Source organism: Chaetodon auriga, chromosome 7 (genome assembly GCF_051107435.1).
Source record: "Chaetodon auriga isolate fChaAug3 chromosome 7, fChaAug3.hap1, whole genome shotgun sequence".
NCBI lineage: Eukaryota > Metazoa > Chordata > Actinopteri > Chaetodontiformes > Chaetodontidae > Chaetodon > Chaetodon auriga.
In genome coordinates this window covers 25,247,636-25,264,864 of record NC_135080.1, presented here as the reverse complement: position 1 = coordinate 25,264,864, position 17,229 = coordinate 25,247,636, and the positions used below count along the sequence as shown (strand labels likewise).

General features: G+C 41.0%; 1 protein-coding gene across 2 annotated transcripts in view; it reads left to right on the top strand.

Annotated features, from left to right (window-relative positions):
- tpst1 (tyrosylprotein sulfotransferase 1) overlaps positions 1-17,229 on the top strand; it is a 45,782-nt gene that overhangs the window by 12,912 nt on the left and 15,641 nt on the right. For both annotated transcript variants that reach the window (XM_076734974.1, XM_076734975.1), the window contains exons 2-3: positions 3,877-4,917; positions 16,230-16,428. In XM_076734974.1, the coding sequence (XP_076591089.1) occupies positions 4,061-4,917; positions 16,230-16,428 (1,056 nt within the window). In that variant the 5' untranslated portion in view covers positions 3,877-4,060. The remainder of the gene's footprint in view (positions 1-3,876; positions 4,918-16,229; positions 16,429-17,229) is intronic.

The following is a 17,229-nucleotide window of genomic DNA, read 5'->3' as shown; positions in this document are numbered from 1 at the left end:
AGTCCGATGTCAAGGAAAAGGTGCTATAGGTGATGCAGATCAATACCATTATTTTTGGATTTGACCTGCCATTATTTTTTGAGAAGATTCAGGATGTTAACCATTTTCATCCAGTAGGTGTTCAGTGATTAGCCAAGCATCTGTTTGGGTGGGAACAACCTGTAGCACTTAGATGATGACGATGATGTTGGCTGACCACAATAGCGATGATGATTAATGTTGATTGTGATATTTAGTAAATCCTCTTCTTGAATTTCTGTAGTAGCATCACCATCCAAACCTGCAATCTGCAGATATTTTGAGAATCAGTCAGCAATGTCTTCTTCATTTCTATTTATAATACTCCTGTCTTCAAGTTTTGTGTTTCAGCCAGTGTGGATTGTGGACTGTGTGGCTGGGCACAGATGGAAATTGTTGATTTCTGCCTTCGTCAGCAGTTGACGTTGCCTGCCAAACATGTGCCCTGCAAAACATTTAAACATAGCTGTATGTGATGACCTTGGAATGTCCATGTATTTCAGACTTTCAAGCACTCTCAAGACATTAAATGCCACTCTGCAGTTGTACGCATTTATATATTTAGGAATAAAGTCGATAACTAAATCTTCAAGAGTCAGACCAAAGCAGATGAAGGTGTCTTGCATCATTCTGTTGTGCTCTGAGAGTATGATGCATCCAAGCCTCTCAGATGCCATGAAGGGGGGAGGTCAGCTGCACTGGGTTCATTGCTCTGCTGTGATGAACAGCAGCCTGTCACATACTGATGTCAGAGTCCCTGCTGTTGCAGAACAATGCTGACAGAGCCTGTTAGCCATCATGCTCATGTTGATGTGAAACGTATGACAGCAGAGCAAATAAGGTGTCTGGATTTCGTTGTTATGATTGTGATTCTTACAAAATATAACTGAAACTGTGCTATATTAGTCTCTGTGTGCATTTGTTTCAGAGCAGATGGCAGCCAATCCAAGGGCCGGATGCATAAACGATGTGTATGTACAATGAACATGCATACGCTATGCCCCCCCATAGAAATGTTTTTTTTTTTTTTTTTATGTAGATGAAGAATGCACGCTCCTCATGCGTACATCAGACCAGACACACACACAGTTTTCCAAAGCCAGAGATTAAATATAAGGTGAGAGACCTAACCGTGGTCTGTCCACCACTTTGGCCCACACTAAAATATCTCAACAACTGTTGGATGGATTGCCTTGAAATTTTGTACAGACATCCATGGCACCCTCAGAGGATGAATCCTCATGACTTCAATGATTCTTTTCCTGTAGATTTGATACAAACATTTGAAACATTGGAATGAAATTGAATTTGAATTGTGAATATGAGGACTTGTAATTTTTCTTTTCCCTCTGCTGCTTTTTCTTTTCCCTCTGCTGTGTCTGTAGTCTTTAGCCTCCATCACACATAGTTTCTGGTTAATTACTGAGATAAGTTTTCTGGCAGTGTCAGTGATTTTCACTATTCACACATGAAGCTACATTCAGCAACATATTCGTCTTGTGCCTTTTCACATATGCCATGGCAATGCCGGTACAGATGTGGCAAGAGACAGTCCAGGAAATGGTGGTAATGCAACACTTATGAATGCCAGCTGCCATAAAAATGAGCAGAAGACGATGGGGCAAGGGTGGATGTTCATGTATGCAGCGCAAGACGTCTCTTACGATTACCATTAACATGGCTGGCAAGGAGCTGTTTTCACCCAGTGCCAGTGTTCTTGTAATGTATTTAATATTAAGCAAATTTACGAGACAAGTAATGTTTTTTGTGTTCAACTTGAATCAGAAACACGCTTTCAATCCATTGAAAGAGTGTTAAATGTTGAACTGGACAGAAGTACAGAGAAATTTGATGAAGATTGGTGGGAGAGACTCAAGAGCTTTAGGAGGTGAAAAGTTGCAGCGGACTCTTGTGATTGATTTGCTCACTCCATGTGAAAGCTTCTTTTATGAGATGGACGTAAGCCTTCACATGCTTGTCCCTGCAGTGTTACTGTTTTCGGTCACAGCACAGCCATACCAGCATTTTCCCTGAAATGTTAGTTGGTCTTGAGGTGGGAAATTGGTGGTACAGAGCTCTCTAAATATTGACCCCATGCAGGAAATTATATTTGTTTTGTTGGGTTCAATTCAATTGAATCTCTCAATTCATTGTGAACATTTGACTGTTCTGTGAGTTACAGGGCTCCATATCTCTAGAGAATGAGAAGGATGGGGTCAGAGTCTTACGTAGTTGGAGATAAGTTCTATCAATGCTGCTGCAGCTCACACCGGTTGCTAAAGGTCAAATGCAGTAAGGTTGTAGGTGACTTTCTACCCGCAACCCCACGCTATTTCCTGTGTTTTTAATCCAGGTCAGGTTAACCTCATAAGAAACCCACACTAGACTGAATATGTAGTTTGCAAGTGAAGCAGCGACTGTGCACTGGCCCTCTGAGGCTTGGCCAGGCCATTAGTTCAGGACGGTGACTGTGGCTGCGGGGCCAGCACAGAGAAAACCCTCCAACAAATGAGCTGTACCAAGCCTGCAGCTATAACAGATCAGAGGAAAAGCTGTCAGCCAGCCAATTGTCATGTGTAGAATTTATGTGTGTGTGTGTGTGTGTGTGTGTGTGTGTGTGTGTGTGTGTGTGTAAGTATGTGTACACACATTGTTCCACCTACAGAATAAGTGTGTGCATGCTTATGTCAAAATCAGAGCCTGAAAGCTAAATGTCACAGATGATGGCCTACCAGAGAGTCAGAGCGATCTGATCTAGTAGGACGGAAAAATGCTATCCTTAGTGAAATGCATAGGTTTGTTCTACATATTTGGTCTTGTCCGCAAAGAGTCTTAGTCATTTATCTTTCAATGGGCATTGCATTCTACTAACTCTCCATAAATTGTCTGTGAGACAGAGTTCATTTAGTTTTTCTGGTAGCAACTCCATTGTCATAATTGTGTTTGCAGCCAATGTCTGTCAACTTTGTGATTCAGGGCTCTCCGCAAACAAAAATGGCTCAGTAATTTTGGCTTGAGCTCAAAAGGCCTGTCAAATAAATAGAATGTGGTGATTACTCTTCCTGACAGTTTTCTCCTCTGTAGATTTGTCCTGGTGCCTGACGTCTGTCACATGATTAGTTTAAAATCTGACACATGAAATGTTTACTTTTCATTAGGTTTTGTTGTTACCTTGGCTCATTTAATGTTTCCCTGGGGCCTCACTACAGAAAAAAAAAAAAAATCCTAACCGCTTGTCCTATCTTAAGTTTCAATGATAGAAAAAAAATCAAATTTTGTGTCTTTAGAAATGATAACTAGAACTCATTTATTCGACACTGTCTTGCCTGTATCTGTGTTTAAAATGGACACAAGACTGCCTCTATCCTTCATTAGAATGTAATGTCAGAGGCTGTCTTATTTCACTTGACCACTGGCAGAGCCCCATGCCTCCTTGCACATAGTCGTCTCCAGAGCCGGTCGTCTTGGCAGTTGATGCTCTGTATCGTCCGAGAAATTTAAAGCATCATCATACAGTTTGAATAGCCTTTCAATCGTAATATTTCTGTATCCTCATTGTTCCCCATCTTTATTGTCGTTGATATACAGACCTAACAAGTGATGCTGCCATTTTTGGCTGTTATTTTGAAATTAGGAAGGGCTCTATGCCATCCTAACAGGTTTTCTAACTTTGGAAATTCCTTAGTTCTGTAATAGCTGTATTCCTATTCCAAGATAATATAACATGTTTTACTAAATGTAGTCAGGAAACATGCTTTTGTAAAGCCAAAAGTCCTACATGTCAATCTGAACTGAGAAAAGATAGGAATTCAGACTTATAATCAGAACTAACTGTGCCTTTTGTGTTTTGTGCCACAGTCCAGGCCTCATGGAGCTGGGGACTCGACGCCTGCTGTGCACAAGGGAGCTCGATCCATGCCCCGTTCCCAGCAAACAACCATAAAGGGTGGGAACCTTAATTATCCTCCTGTTCCCTTTTCCCATCCCTCCCCTTAAATTGCCCCTGTGGTGAATCTGTCTTCTCCCTTCTGTGGCCCGCAACATGATTGGTAAGCTGAAACAGAACTTGCTGGTGGCCTGTCTGGTCATCAGCTCGGTCACAGTCTTCTATCTGGGCCGCCATGCCATGGAATGCCACCATCGCATCGAGGAGCGCAGCCAGCCAGGCGGCATCCTGCCTCTGTCAGCACTGGGAGGCAGCATGCGGACCACCTTACGGACAGGCCAAAATCTCAGCACGCCTTTTGTTTACAACAAAGACATGCCACTCATCTTCATCGGTGGAGTGCCCCGCAGTGGGACCACACTGATGAGAGCCATGCTGGACGCCCACCCTGAAGTGCGCTGTGGCGAAGAAACCCGCGTCATCCCACGTATCCTGGCCATGAAGCAGATGTGGAGTCGCTCAGGTCGGGAGAAGATGCGCCTGGATGAGGCTGGTGTGACAGATGAGGTGCTGGACGCCGCCATGCAGGCCTTCCTGCTGGAAATCATCGTCAAACATGGAGAGCCTGCCAACTTTCTCTGCAACAAAGACCCTTTTGCACTGAAATCGCTTTCCTACCTGGCCAAGATCTTTCCCCGTGCCAAGTTTGTACTTATGATTCGTGATGGCCGGGCTTCAGTCCACTCCATGATCTCACGGAAGGTGACCATTGCTGGCTTTGACCTGGGCAGCTACCGGGATTGCCTGACCAAGTGGAATCGGGCGATAGAGACCATGTACACTCAGTGCCTGGAGGCAGCGGACAAATGCCTGCCAGTGCACTATGAACAATTGGTGCTTCATCCTGAGAAATGGATGAGGACACTGCTGAAATTCCTTGACGTTCCTTGGAATGATGCCGTCCTACACCATGAGGAGCTCATTGGGAAAGCTGGAGGAGTGTCCCTTTCCAAGTAAGTGCTTGCTGCTCATACAACATTTCCTTTTTCCTTTCCCTGTCACACCCCCCAAGCCTGATATCTTGTTCTGTACTTACAATTTGAAAGGTTGTCACAAGTTTCCCAGTGAACCTTCATAAGGAAGATAGTGATTCATCACTGGTCCTGTTTAATTAGATGGAATCTGTAGGCTGTCTCAGTCGAGCTTAGTTAACTTTTACATTTCATTGTTTGTGCTGTAATTGTAGTAATTGTAGTCACAGAGTAAAGCATTACTGTGGCTGTTGTTCCTGTGTCTTTGATCCCTCTTGTTTGTAGCTTTGGGAGAGACTTGCCCATGTTGTTGCATCCAGACAGAACTCTTGAATTTCAGAGTAATTACAACATAGGCCCTTGCAAAGCCTTTCAAGAATAGATTTTCTCTGTAAGCAGTTCCCTCAAACTGAAATAGCTCCATTGTCCTCTACTTGTTTCTTGTTTGTTGTATTAGGGTTGAGTGCACTACCTTGTAATATGCCTCTCCTCTTCATCACTGTATGTTTACATCTATCACCGTCATCACTGTGTCATGTTGCGACTCATTTCCAGTTCTTTTTTTGTCAGAGGCTTTTGCCATTTTGGACACTTACCCTGTTTGGAATGCAGTGTCAGCTCTCTACTATCCCCGTGATAACAAATGTATCCATGTTGATGCTGATAACAACAAATTTCTGCAGAGGCTACATTTTTACTTGATGCCTCCTCTACAGCATTAGATTCATGAACCAGCTCATTGCTGATGTATATGTGGTTAAATAAATATAAGTAAGATATAACAAGTTGGGATGTGTGCCAGCCACATTAGCTCCACATGATAAACTGGGCCTGCCATACATCACATTCCCAGCACAGAAATGAGCTTGGACATGCCCATGACTACTTAGCTTTAGACAACTTGAAATAGAGTGGAGAGAAAGTATGGATTGACTATTAACCTGGAGAAAAATGACATGTCAGTAGCAGTGTGTCAAGTCGTACATATCACTTTCTATTAAATCTCAGTTCCTGCAGGCCTTGAAAATAAACATGCACTTCTGGCCTTGAAATATATCCTTCCCGTGTTTTCATAAAGCTTCCAGACTTTCCGTCATTACATTTCATTTGGAAATTAAACATCCTACTGCTGCGCACAGCGCGGAACTTACTCATTAGTGACTTAAAACACATGAGATTCTGTCTGCACTACTGTACTCTAAGCAGGTTTTCCTAATGACCCTGCCTGATGTCAGAGTTGTTTTGGTTTCAGTGATCTGGAAGGTTGGCCTCTGAAAGTTGTTGAGGAAACCCTGAAGGGGTGCAACCTCATTCCTTGCCTCTGTCTGCCCCCCCCTCTGCTACCACCCTCTTCCTGCCACGTAGCACCCGAACACACTCCATATCCTCTGTGGACATTTGGGCCACGTTTTGTTATTGTCTGCATGAGAACACTCATGGTTTTCATTAAAAAGCTTTGCATTCATTGAGCAGCGTTCCCTCTAAATGCCTTTTGCTTTACTGCACTACTTTATGAACTCATCCCACTTCCTCTGTTGTATAAAGTGAGGGTGAATTTCCTTCCTCTTGTTTGAAATTTCTAATTGGCTACATATTTCATTTATCTCTCCTTCTGCTTTCCTTCTTGCATTCCATGATTTTGATCTGTTTGACTATGAAAAGAAAGAAAGAGGCAGCAGGGATGGTCTTGTAGAGCAGAGGTCAGCAGATAAATGCAGTTGTGAGACAGCATTTACAGGCGTGGTGTAAAACTATATAATAATAATGCATTCAAGAACAACATTGATTTATAGAACTATATAAAAATTGAATCTGGGGCAAATGTCAAGTTGTCAGTAAGTGAGGGCCAACAGAGTCACAGCAACTTATTAATTTTGCTTAAATGGACTCACGCACACGAAGTTGTGTTCTGTGTTGCACTGTGAGACAAAAGATGAAAATGACCACACACAATACACAGTGGCCTTTTCCAGTAAAAGTTGAATGCAAGAAGAGATGCTGCTGTTTCAGCAGCGTTTCTCAGTTCTGTCTCACGCGTTGGATGGAACAGATATGCTGCTGTTTTAATCAGTCCAGCTGTCTACACAGACCAAACAAAGGCTCAGGGTGGAATGTGAGCCGAGGCATATTTTTATGCTTCGTCTTATTTTTTTGCCCGCTTTACACTCGCAACGACAGTGATTGTTTGTTGGGCTCTGAGATCTTCCAAAACATGGGTGACCTACACTCAATACTGTGTCTGATTGCATCCTGTGTACACACAGATGGAGCACTGAAGCTGCTGCTGCTTCTTTCCTTACATGCTGTTTATGCCACTCCTCCTATGTAGAAACCGTGTCAAAATACCAGCAGTATGCCATTTCTGTTTTCCTGAGAACAGAACAATTCTGTTTGCTTCCTCTTTGCGTTTGAAACAGATTTATTATGGTCAAACTGGAATAACCTGTGTTAAATTCAAACTGTACCTGTTTCATTTATATTAAGTGATTTATATTATTTATTTGTGTTATTCATCTGTTAAGTTATCTGACTTGATTTTAATATTATGCACTGTTCAAACAGCCCCCTTCAGAAGGAGGCACAGTAGCCTTGATTTGCAGGCTTCTCCTTATGTGATGTTAGTCAGAATACTTGTTTGAATTTACATGAGCCTTTTATTTATATTTTCATCTTCACTATGTTTGTGTAAAAAAAATATGGAAAAGTTTTAACATAAACCCAAAGAAGGGAAACTTCAGCTTTCATCAGGGAGCTAAATATTTTTGTTAGAGGGTGAGATTTGGTCTATGGGACACAATTTTCCTACTACTGATGTAGAGGATGAGCAGTATGCCCAAGTTTAGCATGTTTAACTGCATCTTCACAAAGGTATCAAGCAAATATTCCACTGATATTTGTTCAAGTAAGTAATTTGACCTAAGCTAACCTCAGCATACAGCTGCAATGATAAGTAATTCATCCTTCTAGAGGAATGTGATTTTTATAGCCCTTCTCCAGTGATGTCAATGAGTGGGATTCTCTCTCAAGGAGTCTTCAGCTGTGCTGGTATTTGCTGACATGAGCTTGAGCCTACTTTTTGTGTTTGGACTACCTTCTTAAACCTAATGTCCACACTATGTAAAGATTAGCCAGAGTCATAAAGTTGCTCATAATACCAACATCAAGGCAATAAGGCACATTGAGCCATTTGATCATTTGAACTGTTAATGTGTGTTAAAGCCTTCTGCCCAATGATGGCACAACAACCTCTACTTACCTCTTATTTTCCTTGACTTTGTATATTGATCTCTGACCCAGAAACAGTTGCCATGCCCTACTTTTGTGGTTTAGATGAGTTCATGGGAAAAGAAGGGGACCAAAGAGTGAGTTAGACAGTGCAGCCAGATCCACTGCCACCACAAGTCTAGTAAGACCATCCAGTTAAAGACATGTATCCAACTGAGCATGCTCAGCTCCTTTCACTTCACGATTCAGTCCCTTTTCATCTTTTCAACAAGTTGTGCCTATTATAACCTGATAGGTTTGACAAGAAACATATGGCCAGTTTCGACTTCAGGGTGATGCTAAGAGAAACCTGCAGCTGCAACTTGAGTTCAGTCTTTGTCTTTGGTCATTACTAGTCATTTGATATTTCTGTTAATGGATACATCTAACTTCTGTTAAATATCTATTCACATTACAGAACTTCTCATCTGTTGTTTACTAAGAATTAGACACATTTTTCCTTCTTTGCGTGATATGAGGTACATAGAAATGGTAAGTAATGACTGGTCCATTGTGCGAAAGGTCTAAACCAGGGGTGGCAACCTTATTCCTAACAAGGGTCATTTCATTTTTTGTAACCTCCTCTTCGGGCTGTACTAAATTATTGAACACGTCACACTAACCTCTAGTTCAAGAGCTGGACCGGCTGCTCTTTGGCAAGGCATCTGATGTCAGATGATTGTGATGATGATGCTACTCGCAGCTGGATTTCCAGGTTTGGGTCAGTCAGTTTTGAACTGTTTTGAAAAGAGCTGCTCATAGTAGGTTGTCCCAAACAGAGATGCAAACTTCAGTCCTGTCTCCTCAGAATGTGGAAATCTTCAGGATGAATACACCTTCACACATCAGCTGGTTACACATTTAACAGCATTGCAAATATGTTGAGTCCTTTTGGGCTCACACAGGGACTGCGTGACTGTGTTTGTTTTCAGTTCAGCCCCTGGCTGACCTCAGCACTCTCCATACTCCTGTTCTTTCAGTGATTTCCTTCCAGTGTCTTTTCTTTTTCCCCTTTCCTCTTTTCCATTCATGATGTAAAGTATGTTTCCCCTCCAGTCAGCAGTCCACAAAGACAGAGGAATTACAGTATAGGTTGGCACCTTTGTGATTTGCTGCTGCAGACAGGATGAAGTGAAGATGAATCCACTTTTTAATTCCAAAAGTTTGAAAAGGTCTCTGCCCCTCAGTAAACAGCTCTGAATGTGGTGTGAGTCCAGCTGTTTATTCCTGTGAGACAACATCTGATTGTTAATTGTGCATTGGTAGACTATAAACTAACCTTTAGCTATAAAACAACAAAGCCATACATTTCATTGTTAAATAATGCATTGCAATTATGAATGAAGCAATCCCTGCAATCCCCCACTGTGGCTAATTTACCAACACCTGGTTAGTTACCATATCAAAAACTCTATATTACATGATAGCTAATGAGCTTGGAGTTAGTTTGTTAAGGGTATTAGTAGTTAGTATGTTAGTAACCTCAATCACATATGCATAAGAAGTGCCAGTATGTTACATATCTAGCATAACATTAATGTAACTTGCATGGAAGTGAAATAAATTTCAGAAAAGAGAAATAAGTGAGAATCCAAACAGGATAAATCCTGTAAACAAAGCTGACAGACTCAAAAGCTCATCTTAAAATGCTGTCAGGCATGTTGTAGTTCAAGATGAGGTACCATGGAGACCCTCAAGTGCTCTTCAGTCATGCTACTACAACACTGGATGGCTACGGCTCACTGGTAAGGACTCTTGAGTTTCAGACTACGGCCACAATGTCCTTGTCTGTCATAACACTCTTTCATCACCAGTTGTGTCCAGACGTTGGAAAATCTTCGTCTGGGGTAATGTTTGAATGAAGCAGAGATTCTACGTTAAATTTTTTTTCCTTGCACAATTATAGAATGCTGCACCTTGAAAACAGGAGGCCAAAATCTACTAAATGTCCATATAGTGATTAGAGCTCTTTGGGATCCAGATGCAGATCTGAGGTCATTTAATGCACATGACACCCCCTCCACAAATTGATACCTATCAAATATTAATGAATGCGACCTTCGCCAGAGCCCTCTGAGCTAAGCTGAAGATGGGCATGGAGACACTGCTTTGTTCTGCATATCTACATCAAACAGTCCGCTGTCAACAGCAGTCACAGTCAGGGACAAAGTCCAGTATGCTTTCAGATGAAAGCATGATTTCCAGACTAAAGCAGAGTCACAGGCTGAATGATGTCACATAGTTGCTCCATACTGCACATTGAAGCAGGGCTTTAACACTTTCACCAAATGCTTAAACCCAGTGTTCTCTATGACCATGGTCACATATCCACAGGGATAGACATTATAGCATTAATTGTTGCTTTGGCACATCCTGAATCTGCAGCGAGAGGCTGCCTGAATGCTGTGAGGACAGCTTGCTAGATTTGTCTCATTTGGCTAATTGACACATTTGGGTGACTAAATTACTTAGCATGTTTGAGCGTATCTGCAGATGTAACGACTTCAGCTGAACAGTGTTGGCATGCAGTTTGACACTAATTGTTGGTAAAAGTAAATAAATAAAGGTACAGACACACTGGCTCTGTTGACAGATCCTATTCATTTTCTATCAAGAGCAGGACATCTGGCTGCATGATGGATATGACCTGGGCCTTAATGTTCACAGTTTCGTTTGACTGTCACTTAATATTAAATATGCTAACGTTGCTCCAGCGTTCAGGTCTGCAGAAGATCCTGCTAGCCACATTAGCCATCATTTCGATCAAAGAAACTATACCAATGTAAGACGGGTTTTATGCAGGTTGACTCACAAAAAAGGTACAGCTATGTCACCCTCATCAGCATTTTTGTGGCCATTTTATGTTTTGCTGTGTTTGTTATTCAGGCACAGGAAAATGACTTTACCGTTCTTAATCTTGCCTTGTTTAACTAATGAAGAGAACTGTGAAAAATGCCCATCACAGTTTTCCAGAGCCCATGGTGACATTCAGATCGCTTGTGTTGCCTGACCAAAGATATTCAACTCACAGTGATATAAAACAGAGGTAAGCAGTAAACCTTCATAAGAAGCTGGAATCAGCAACTATTTGGCAGTTTTGCTTGAAAGGTAACTCAAACAGTTAACTTGGGAGATTATTTTTATTTGCAGATTTCACTGATTTGTTTTTATCACAGTAAGTTGAGAATGTATTTAGAGTCAAAGGTCTGGAACCAGGCAGCTATACGTTGTGCTTTTATGACCTATGAATAGAAAGAGAATGACTCTGAGAAACAACAAGAAAATATGCAATATCAATGAAAAGCAACATATATGGCAAAAGATGCAGCTGTATATTGAAGTCTTGTTATTATGCTATTCAGTCAAATTAACATTAGAAAATCATTTCACGTGTTGTTGCAAAACTGGTGTAATGGTCCCAGAACAGAAAATCTGCCATTTTTGACAAACGTTTTTTTTTTCTGTGCATAAAATGTCTTTTTCTTGAATGCCAAGAGTCCGTCATGACAATTCTTGACAGGCTTGTCTTAGCTAGAACTCGATGAACAAGTATCTCTGTATGTATAATAATCAAATCTTAAAGGTTTTCACTCTTTGTGCTTTCTGTAGTAGTTTTTATTCAGTACACAGACTACAAGTCTGCTATTACAGGCATTGGTCTAACATCATACCTCTCCCCTAAATGGGTCCTGATACAATTTGATGTTAAAGGAGGCCAGCCACAAGTAGCCTTCAGGGCAGCACAACTACCTTTTACCATCATAAACATTTTGCCCCACCTCCTCTCAAGTACTTTGCCCACAGTGCATTAAAGTCAACCCCCATGACACCTGGCAGAAAATGCCTCTTGCCCTCTACAACCACCAGCACTCTTCACTCTCCACAATCTCGCAGCTTCGGGTCTCTATCTACATGAAATCTCAATCAGCGGGCAACCAGGCCCCAGAGTGGGACCTTGCCTTAGCATTAACATCAATTACTTGGCCTTGATTTAGTGGAGGCCCTGCCTAGCTGAGAGACTTGATCCATTACTTATCCCAGAACAGGGAGCCATTCCATCCCTTCTCCCTAACCCTCCATCCTATTTGGGATCTCTGTCCGATTCTCTCTTATCAGCCGTCGGTGATACAGAACACCACCTTGGCTGAAGGAGGCCCAGCAATGAATAATTGACAAGCTGGAGGCCATTAAGAGCATCAGCCTGAAGGGAAGTGGTCATGTGACGGGTGGAAAGGCTTTTTTGTCACATCACATTTAAAGCTGAGAAGAGCATGTGTGCGTTACTTGTTCAGCAGTGTGGGTGCAAATGATTTCAGACTGATACCAGGAAACAAACAGGATATTTACATCCGTCTCCCTCATTTTGTCATACTGTTGAATCTCTTCGTCCGGCCTTCAGTCCTGGTGCTGCTCAAGTTGAGCAAACTGTAACACTCACATCAAACACAATTAATCAATCAATAACAAAAATTGTGATTTGAATACAACAAGCTGGAACCACATGCTCTTTGCCAGTATTAGGGTTAGTTTTTTGCGGTTACTTTCATGTGATGTGATATATAATATATTACAGATTAGTCGTTACTTTAATCTGAAAGTAATGTTATTACATGTTCTGTGATATAGTACTTGTAATAATATTTCCAAAATTTCATTAGTAACACGTTATGTTACTTCATCACAGCAAGAAGTAACTACTGCAGAGTTTGTAAAGCATTATCCCCATTATTATGATACTCAGCCAAATATGCTTTCTTTGAGTGAGTGAACTTTATCATAAGTTTTGCAAGAAGCTAGATTGTTTATACAGACCTTGGTTGGTAGTCCAGCTGTTTTTTACATTATTACTTTAAATAGCTCAGAATCAAGACCCTCATTTATGCTCTTAATTTTAGTCTTTAAAGCTAATGTTAGCTCAGACAGTTACAAGCTCTTAATAGTAGCATTTAGGGTCGTGAGTCAGATATCAAGACTTACAGTTTGTTAATTATTAGCACAAGTGGGCAATGGTATAGCTGTTATCAGTGAATGTACCACCACTTTTGAATGCCGCCATTATTATTGAACATTAAAAGTTGAGTCAAGTCAGTCACTCATATACGTATAACGAAGGTAAGATGCAAATGATAACATGAGAAGAATTATTCAAATAATAATTGATTGTCAAAATAATTTTCTGTCTATTGGCTAATCGATTAATCATTTCAGCTTTAATTGAACAGAACTGTGCTATGGTTAGCTAAGACTGCATTCTAAATTTGTAACTGTGGCATTACACCTAACTAACTGAGTCTTATTTGGTTGTCAAGAGTCATAAGGTCATGACTGAGTCATTTTGCAGATACACTTTGACCTACAGTATGTGATACTGGTTGGCTTTAACAGGTCAGGACGCCTGACCTATGACTCCTGTTTGGAAATGTATCATTATAGACCAGAGGTTTTGGTTTGTGACCTATTAAAGTGAAGCATAGTCTACTTGAAACCCTTGTCACAACCTGTGACTTCAGTGTGAACATGAGTTATGTTCAGTTTGACAAATATGTGAATTATTCCATCTGATTTTAGATGCCTGAAAATGTGAAAGAACTCAATATTTCACTGCAAAAAAAAGAAAAAAATAGAGTAAAAGTAAAATTGTGTTTTGTAAATGTAAATGTTTCTTTCTTATCCCTTTAATTATATTGTGGCCACCTGAAGGTCTCCCTTCCCCCAGACTGGGAGCCAGTGCAACTCCAAAACTCTCTGAAAGCTTAGATGTTTGTGTGTGATTATAGATTTTATTGAGAGGAAAATACAGTGTGTATGACCGTGTGTGTGCGTACATGTGTGTTTGTTGGTGCATTCTTATGTCTTTAGATTGCCTGCATCTAACCTGATGGTGAAGCTGAGCTGCGTTCCCTACACTCAGTCTTTGTCTTTATCAGTTTATGTTCCACGTCAACACTTAGCAGCCTCTTGGGTCTTGATGGAGTTACCTAAAGTGATTCCCTACCCATTTGTTGCAGAGTGGATATTTGGATCATGGCCCGTGTCTCAGAAACCATCTCCACCATCCTCCTGAGATGACAAAACCAGCTCACTCTATTAATCATGCAGGAGACTATACTCGTACAGTGTAAAGATTCAATTGCAAAGTAAATGGATTAGAGGGAAGTGAATTGCCGTATTGAGGTAGAGTCAGACAGGAAACATAGGGACTGACAAGCTGGACTGCAGACGGTAAGTAGATGTGTGGGAAGGTAGAGCAACCAGAAAAATCAGCAACAGCCGGGAGGATCAAAAGAAGTGGCTTTTGTACATAGGAGGCTTTTATTTCAGCAAGAATGAAATGTCAGAAGTCTGCTGTCTCTTTATTTGTATAAAAAAGGATAAAAAGGTTGCTCTATTGCAAATAGTAATCTACAAGGAAGATTAGAATTATATTTCACCAATGCCTCGTGTCAAATTTTAACTTTAGCGACACTGATGAGCTTATTAGAATTTGTCAGAATTTTTGTCGAAAAAAAAAAAAAATCCCTTGGATGCTAGAAAAAGTGTGTAAAATGTGCATTTAACGAGTCCTCCAGCTGACTTTCCATTGATTAGACGGGTTTGGAATCCCAGATTTCCACCCGGATAAATGGAAGCCAGATTGACCCTTTTATCAATGTTCCAGTTCACTGTGCCACTTTCACTGGTTTCATCCTGTCAGATCTCTGTCTGTGTGCTTAAACACATTTATATCTAGGATTGTACAGTAAAAAAGTTTGAATATTGCTTTAGTCTTAATCTTTAACTTGCACTGTATATAATCTGCCACATGAGGACTCCAATTGTCTCCCTGCAGAAAAACAGTCTGAATACTCACTAAGTCACTGCAGATATTGTGCATTACACCTGAAATAGTTAGTGAACCAACAAAAAATTAATCAGCAATTAAAATGGCAAAAATTCACTGGACAGTTCACTATATTTACAGAATCCTTTAATAAGATGCTATCAGTGTGCCTCCTGGTTTGTAAAGTTGCTCATTTTAAATGGAGCAGACATCTACATCATCATACTGTACATCTGACAGTAGATCCTGCCTGTTGGTCAATGTGGTAAACTTTGCTCAGAAAGTTTCCAGAAAACAAAAGCTGCAGTCCAGCTGCCCCAGTCTCCTTGCTTGATAAATATTTAGTTGTAGACAACAGTTGGGGTTGATGCTATCCAGAAAACAGACAGGAGCATTCTAGATGTTGTCTGTGGCAGGTCACCTTGATTCTGTAGCTTTGTCTGAAAACTTGACCTTGTACAGTTCATATCAGTATTTCCCCATTTGACACAGTCTGTGACACACTGATTAAGTAAGGTCAAGGAAACTGTATTCAGTCCAGATGTTGAGTTTGGGAAAGGCTGAACATGGATGGTAAACCATATGAAATGTGATGCATGCTGACGGAGGAATGAACTGATGCAGAGAGAGGTCAATTATTCAGCATATTTCACAGGGACCTGCTGAGAGAGGGAGGCTAGGAAGTCATTTTTAATACTGCCTCCTGGTCCAGTTACAGCCAGTTAGATGCTCACAGTGAACAGAACTGACAAGTGGACTGGTTTGTGGTGAACTGGTCCATTTTGGGACAAACGGAGCAAATGGTGCTAATGCTGTGACACTAATAATATCATGTAGTAAGGGATGGTCAATCACAAAACAGTGTGTTAACTCTTTCATTTGGTTGTAAGTAAAAGGCTGAAAGGGAACTGTGTGTGCAATGAGCAGTTAATGACAGTTACAGTAAATTCAAAGACCTGCAGTGAGTCTGTAACATTTGATGTACACCAGAAAGAACTTTAAAGGTGTGACTGGTTAATTGCTGAAGAATGACCTGTTAAGAAACCTTTGCAGCATACAGGAACAGTACAACATTTAGAAAAGATGTGACCACTTGGGATTAAAACCTGGGATCTTTGACATTCTAAACATTTGCTTCAACAACCTGGAATTGATTAAAAAACTTTATCAGGTCACAGCTGAAACAAACATTTTTTTCTTGTGTTGATAGGGTGGAGAGGTCCACAGACCAGGTCATCAAACCCGTCAATGTGGAGGCCTTGTCCAAGTGGGTGGGGAAGATCCCAGCTGACGTGGTGAGGGACATGGCCGTCATCGCCCCAATGTTGTCCAGACTGGGCTACGACCCCCATGCCAATCCGCCTAACTATGGCCGGCCTGACCCCAAAGTCCTGGACAACACCAGAAGGGTGAGTGCTGATCAGAACACCAACATCTTTTTTTTTCTGTGTTCATGATTTTTGTTCTCAGTCTTTAAGGGACTTTTTTTTTCACTACTAGAAGCTTAAATATGTTTTCCTGATGGATGTCACTCTTTGGAGAGGAATGTTTTACAGGAATACTTAAAGAGTTTAGGGAAATATATTTACTCGCTTTCTTAGTGAGAGTTGGAGAAGAAAATTGATCCAACTCATGTTTATATGGTAATTGTGTTGTTGCAGGCAGCAGTTGATTAGCTTAGTTCAGCGTAAAGACATGGCTCCTCTCGAAGTCACTGGCCAATAAAGAGTCCAGCAGCTAATCCACTGTAAGACCACAACCTGTTATTTGCACACTTTTTGTGTACAGATGAGATAAAATATGATGTGTCTATTTTGTGAACTAACTGGCTGTAGCCTGATGTTTAGCAGACAGATATGAGAGCGGTATAGACGTGCAAGAGAGCAAACGACTCCATTCCAAAACTAAATTGCTCAACTATTCCTTAAAAGAGGCCATACTGCCATACTGTTTGAGCTCATTTACTACAAATGACATGTACTTTTTGTCCAATCTCCAAAGTATAGTGTAGTATCCACGTCAGGATTTGCATGCTGCTCTGTAATAGTGGCTCTCTGGAATGTGTGATCAACACACTGAGAATCACCACAGCAATAACAATACTGAACTGATGGGTTGAAAAGAAATGCTCTTGCAGTGCACTTCGAGGAACAGCACAACTATAATTACAGGTTGTGTCATTGATCTGAGTGTCAGTTGAGCAGTGAAAT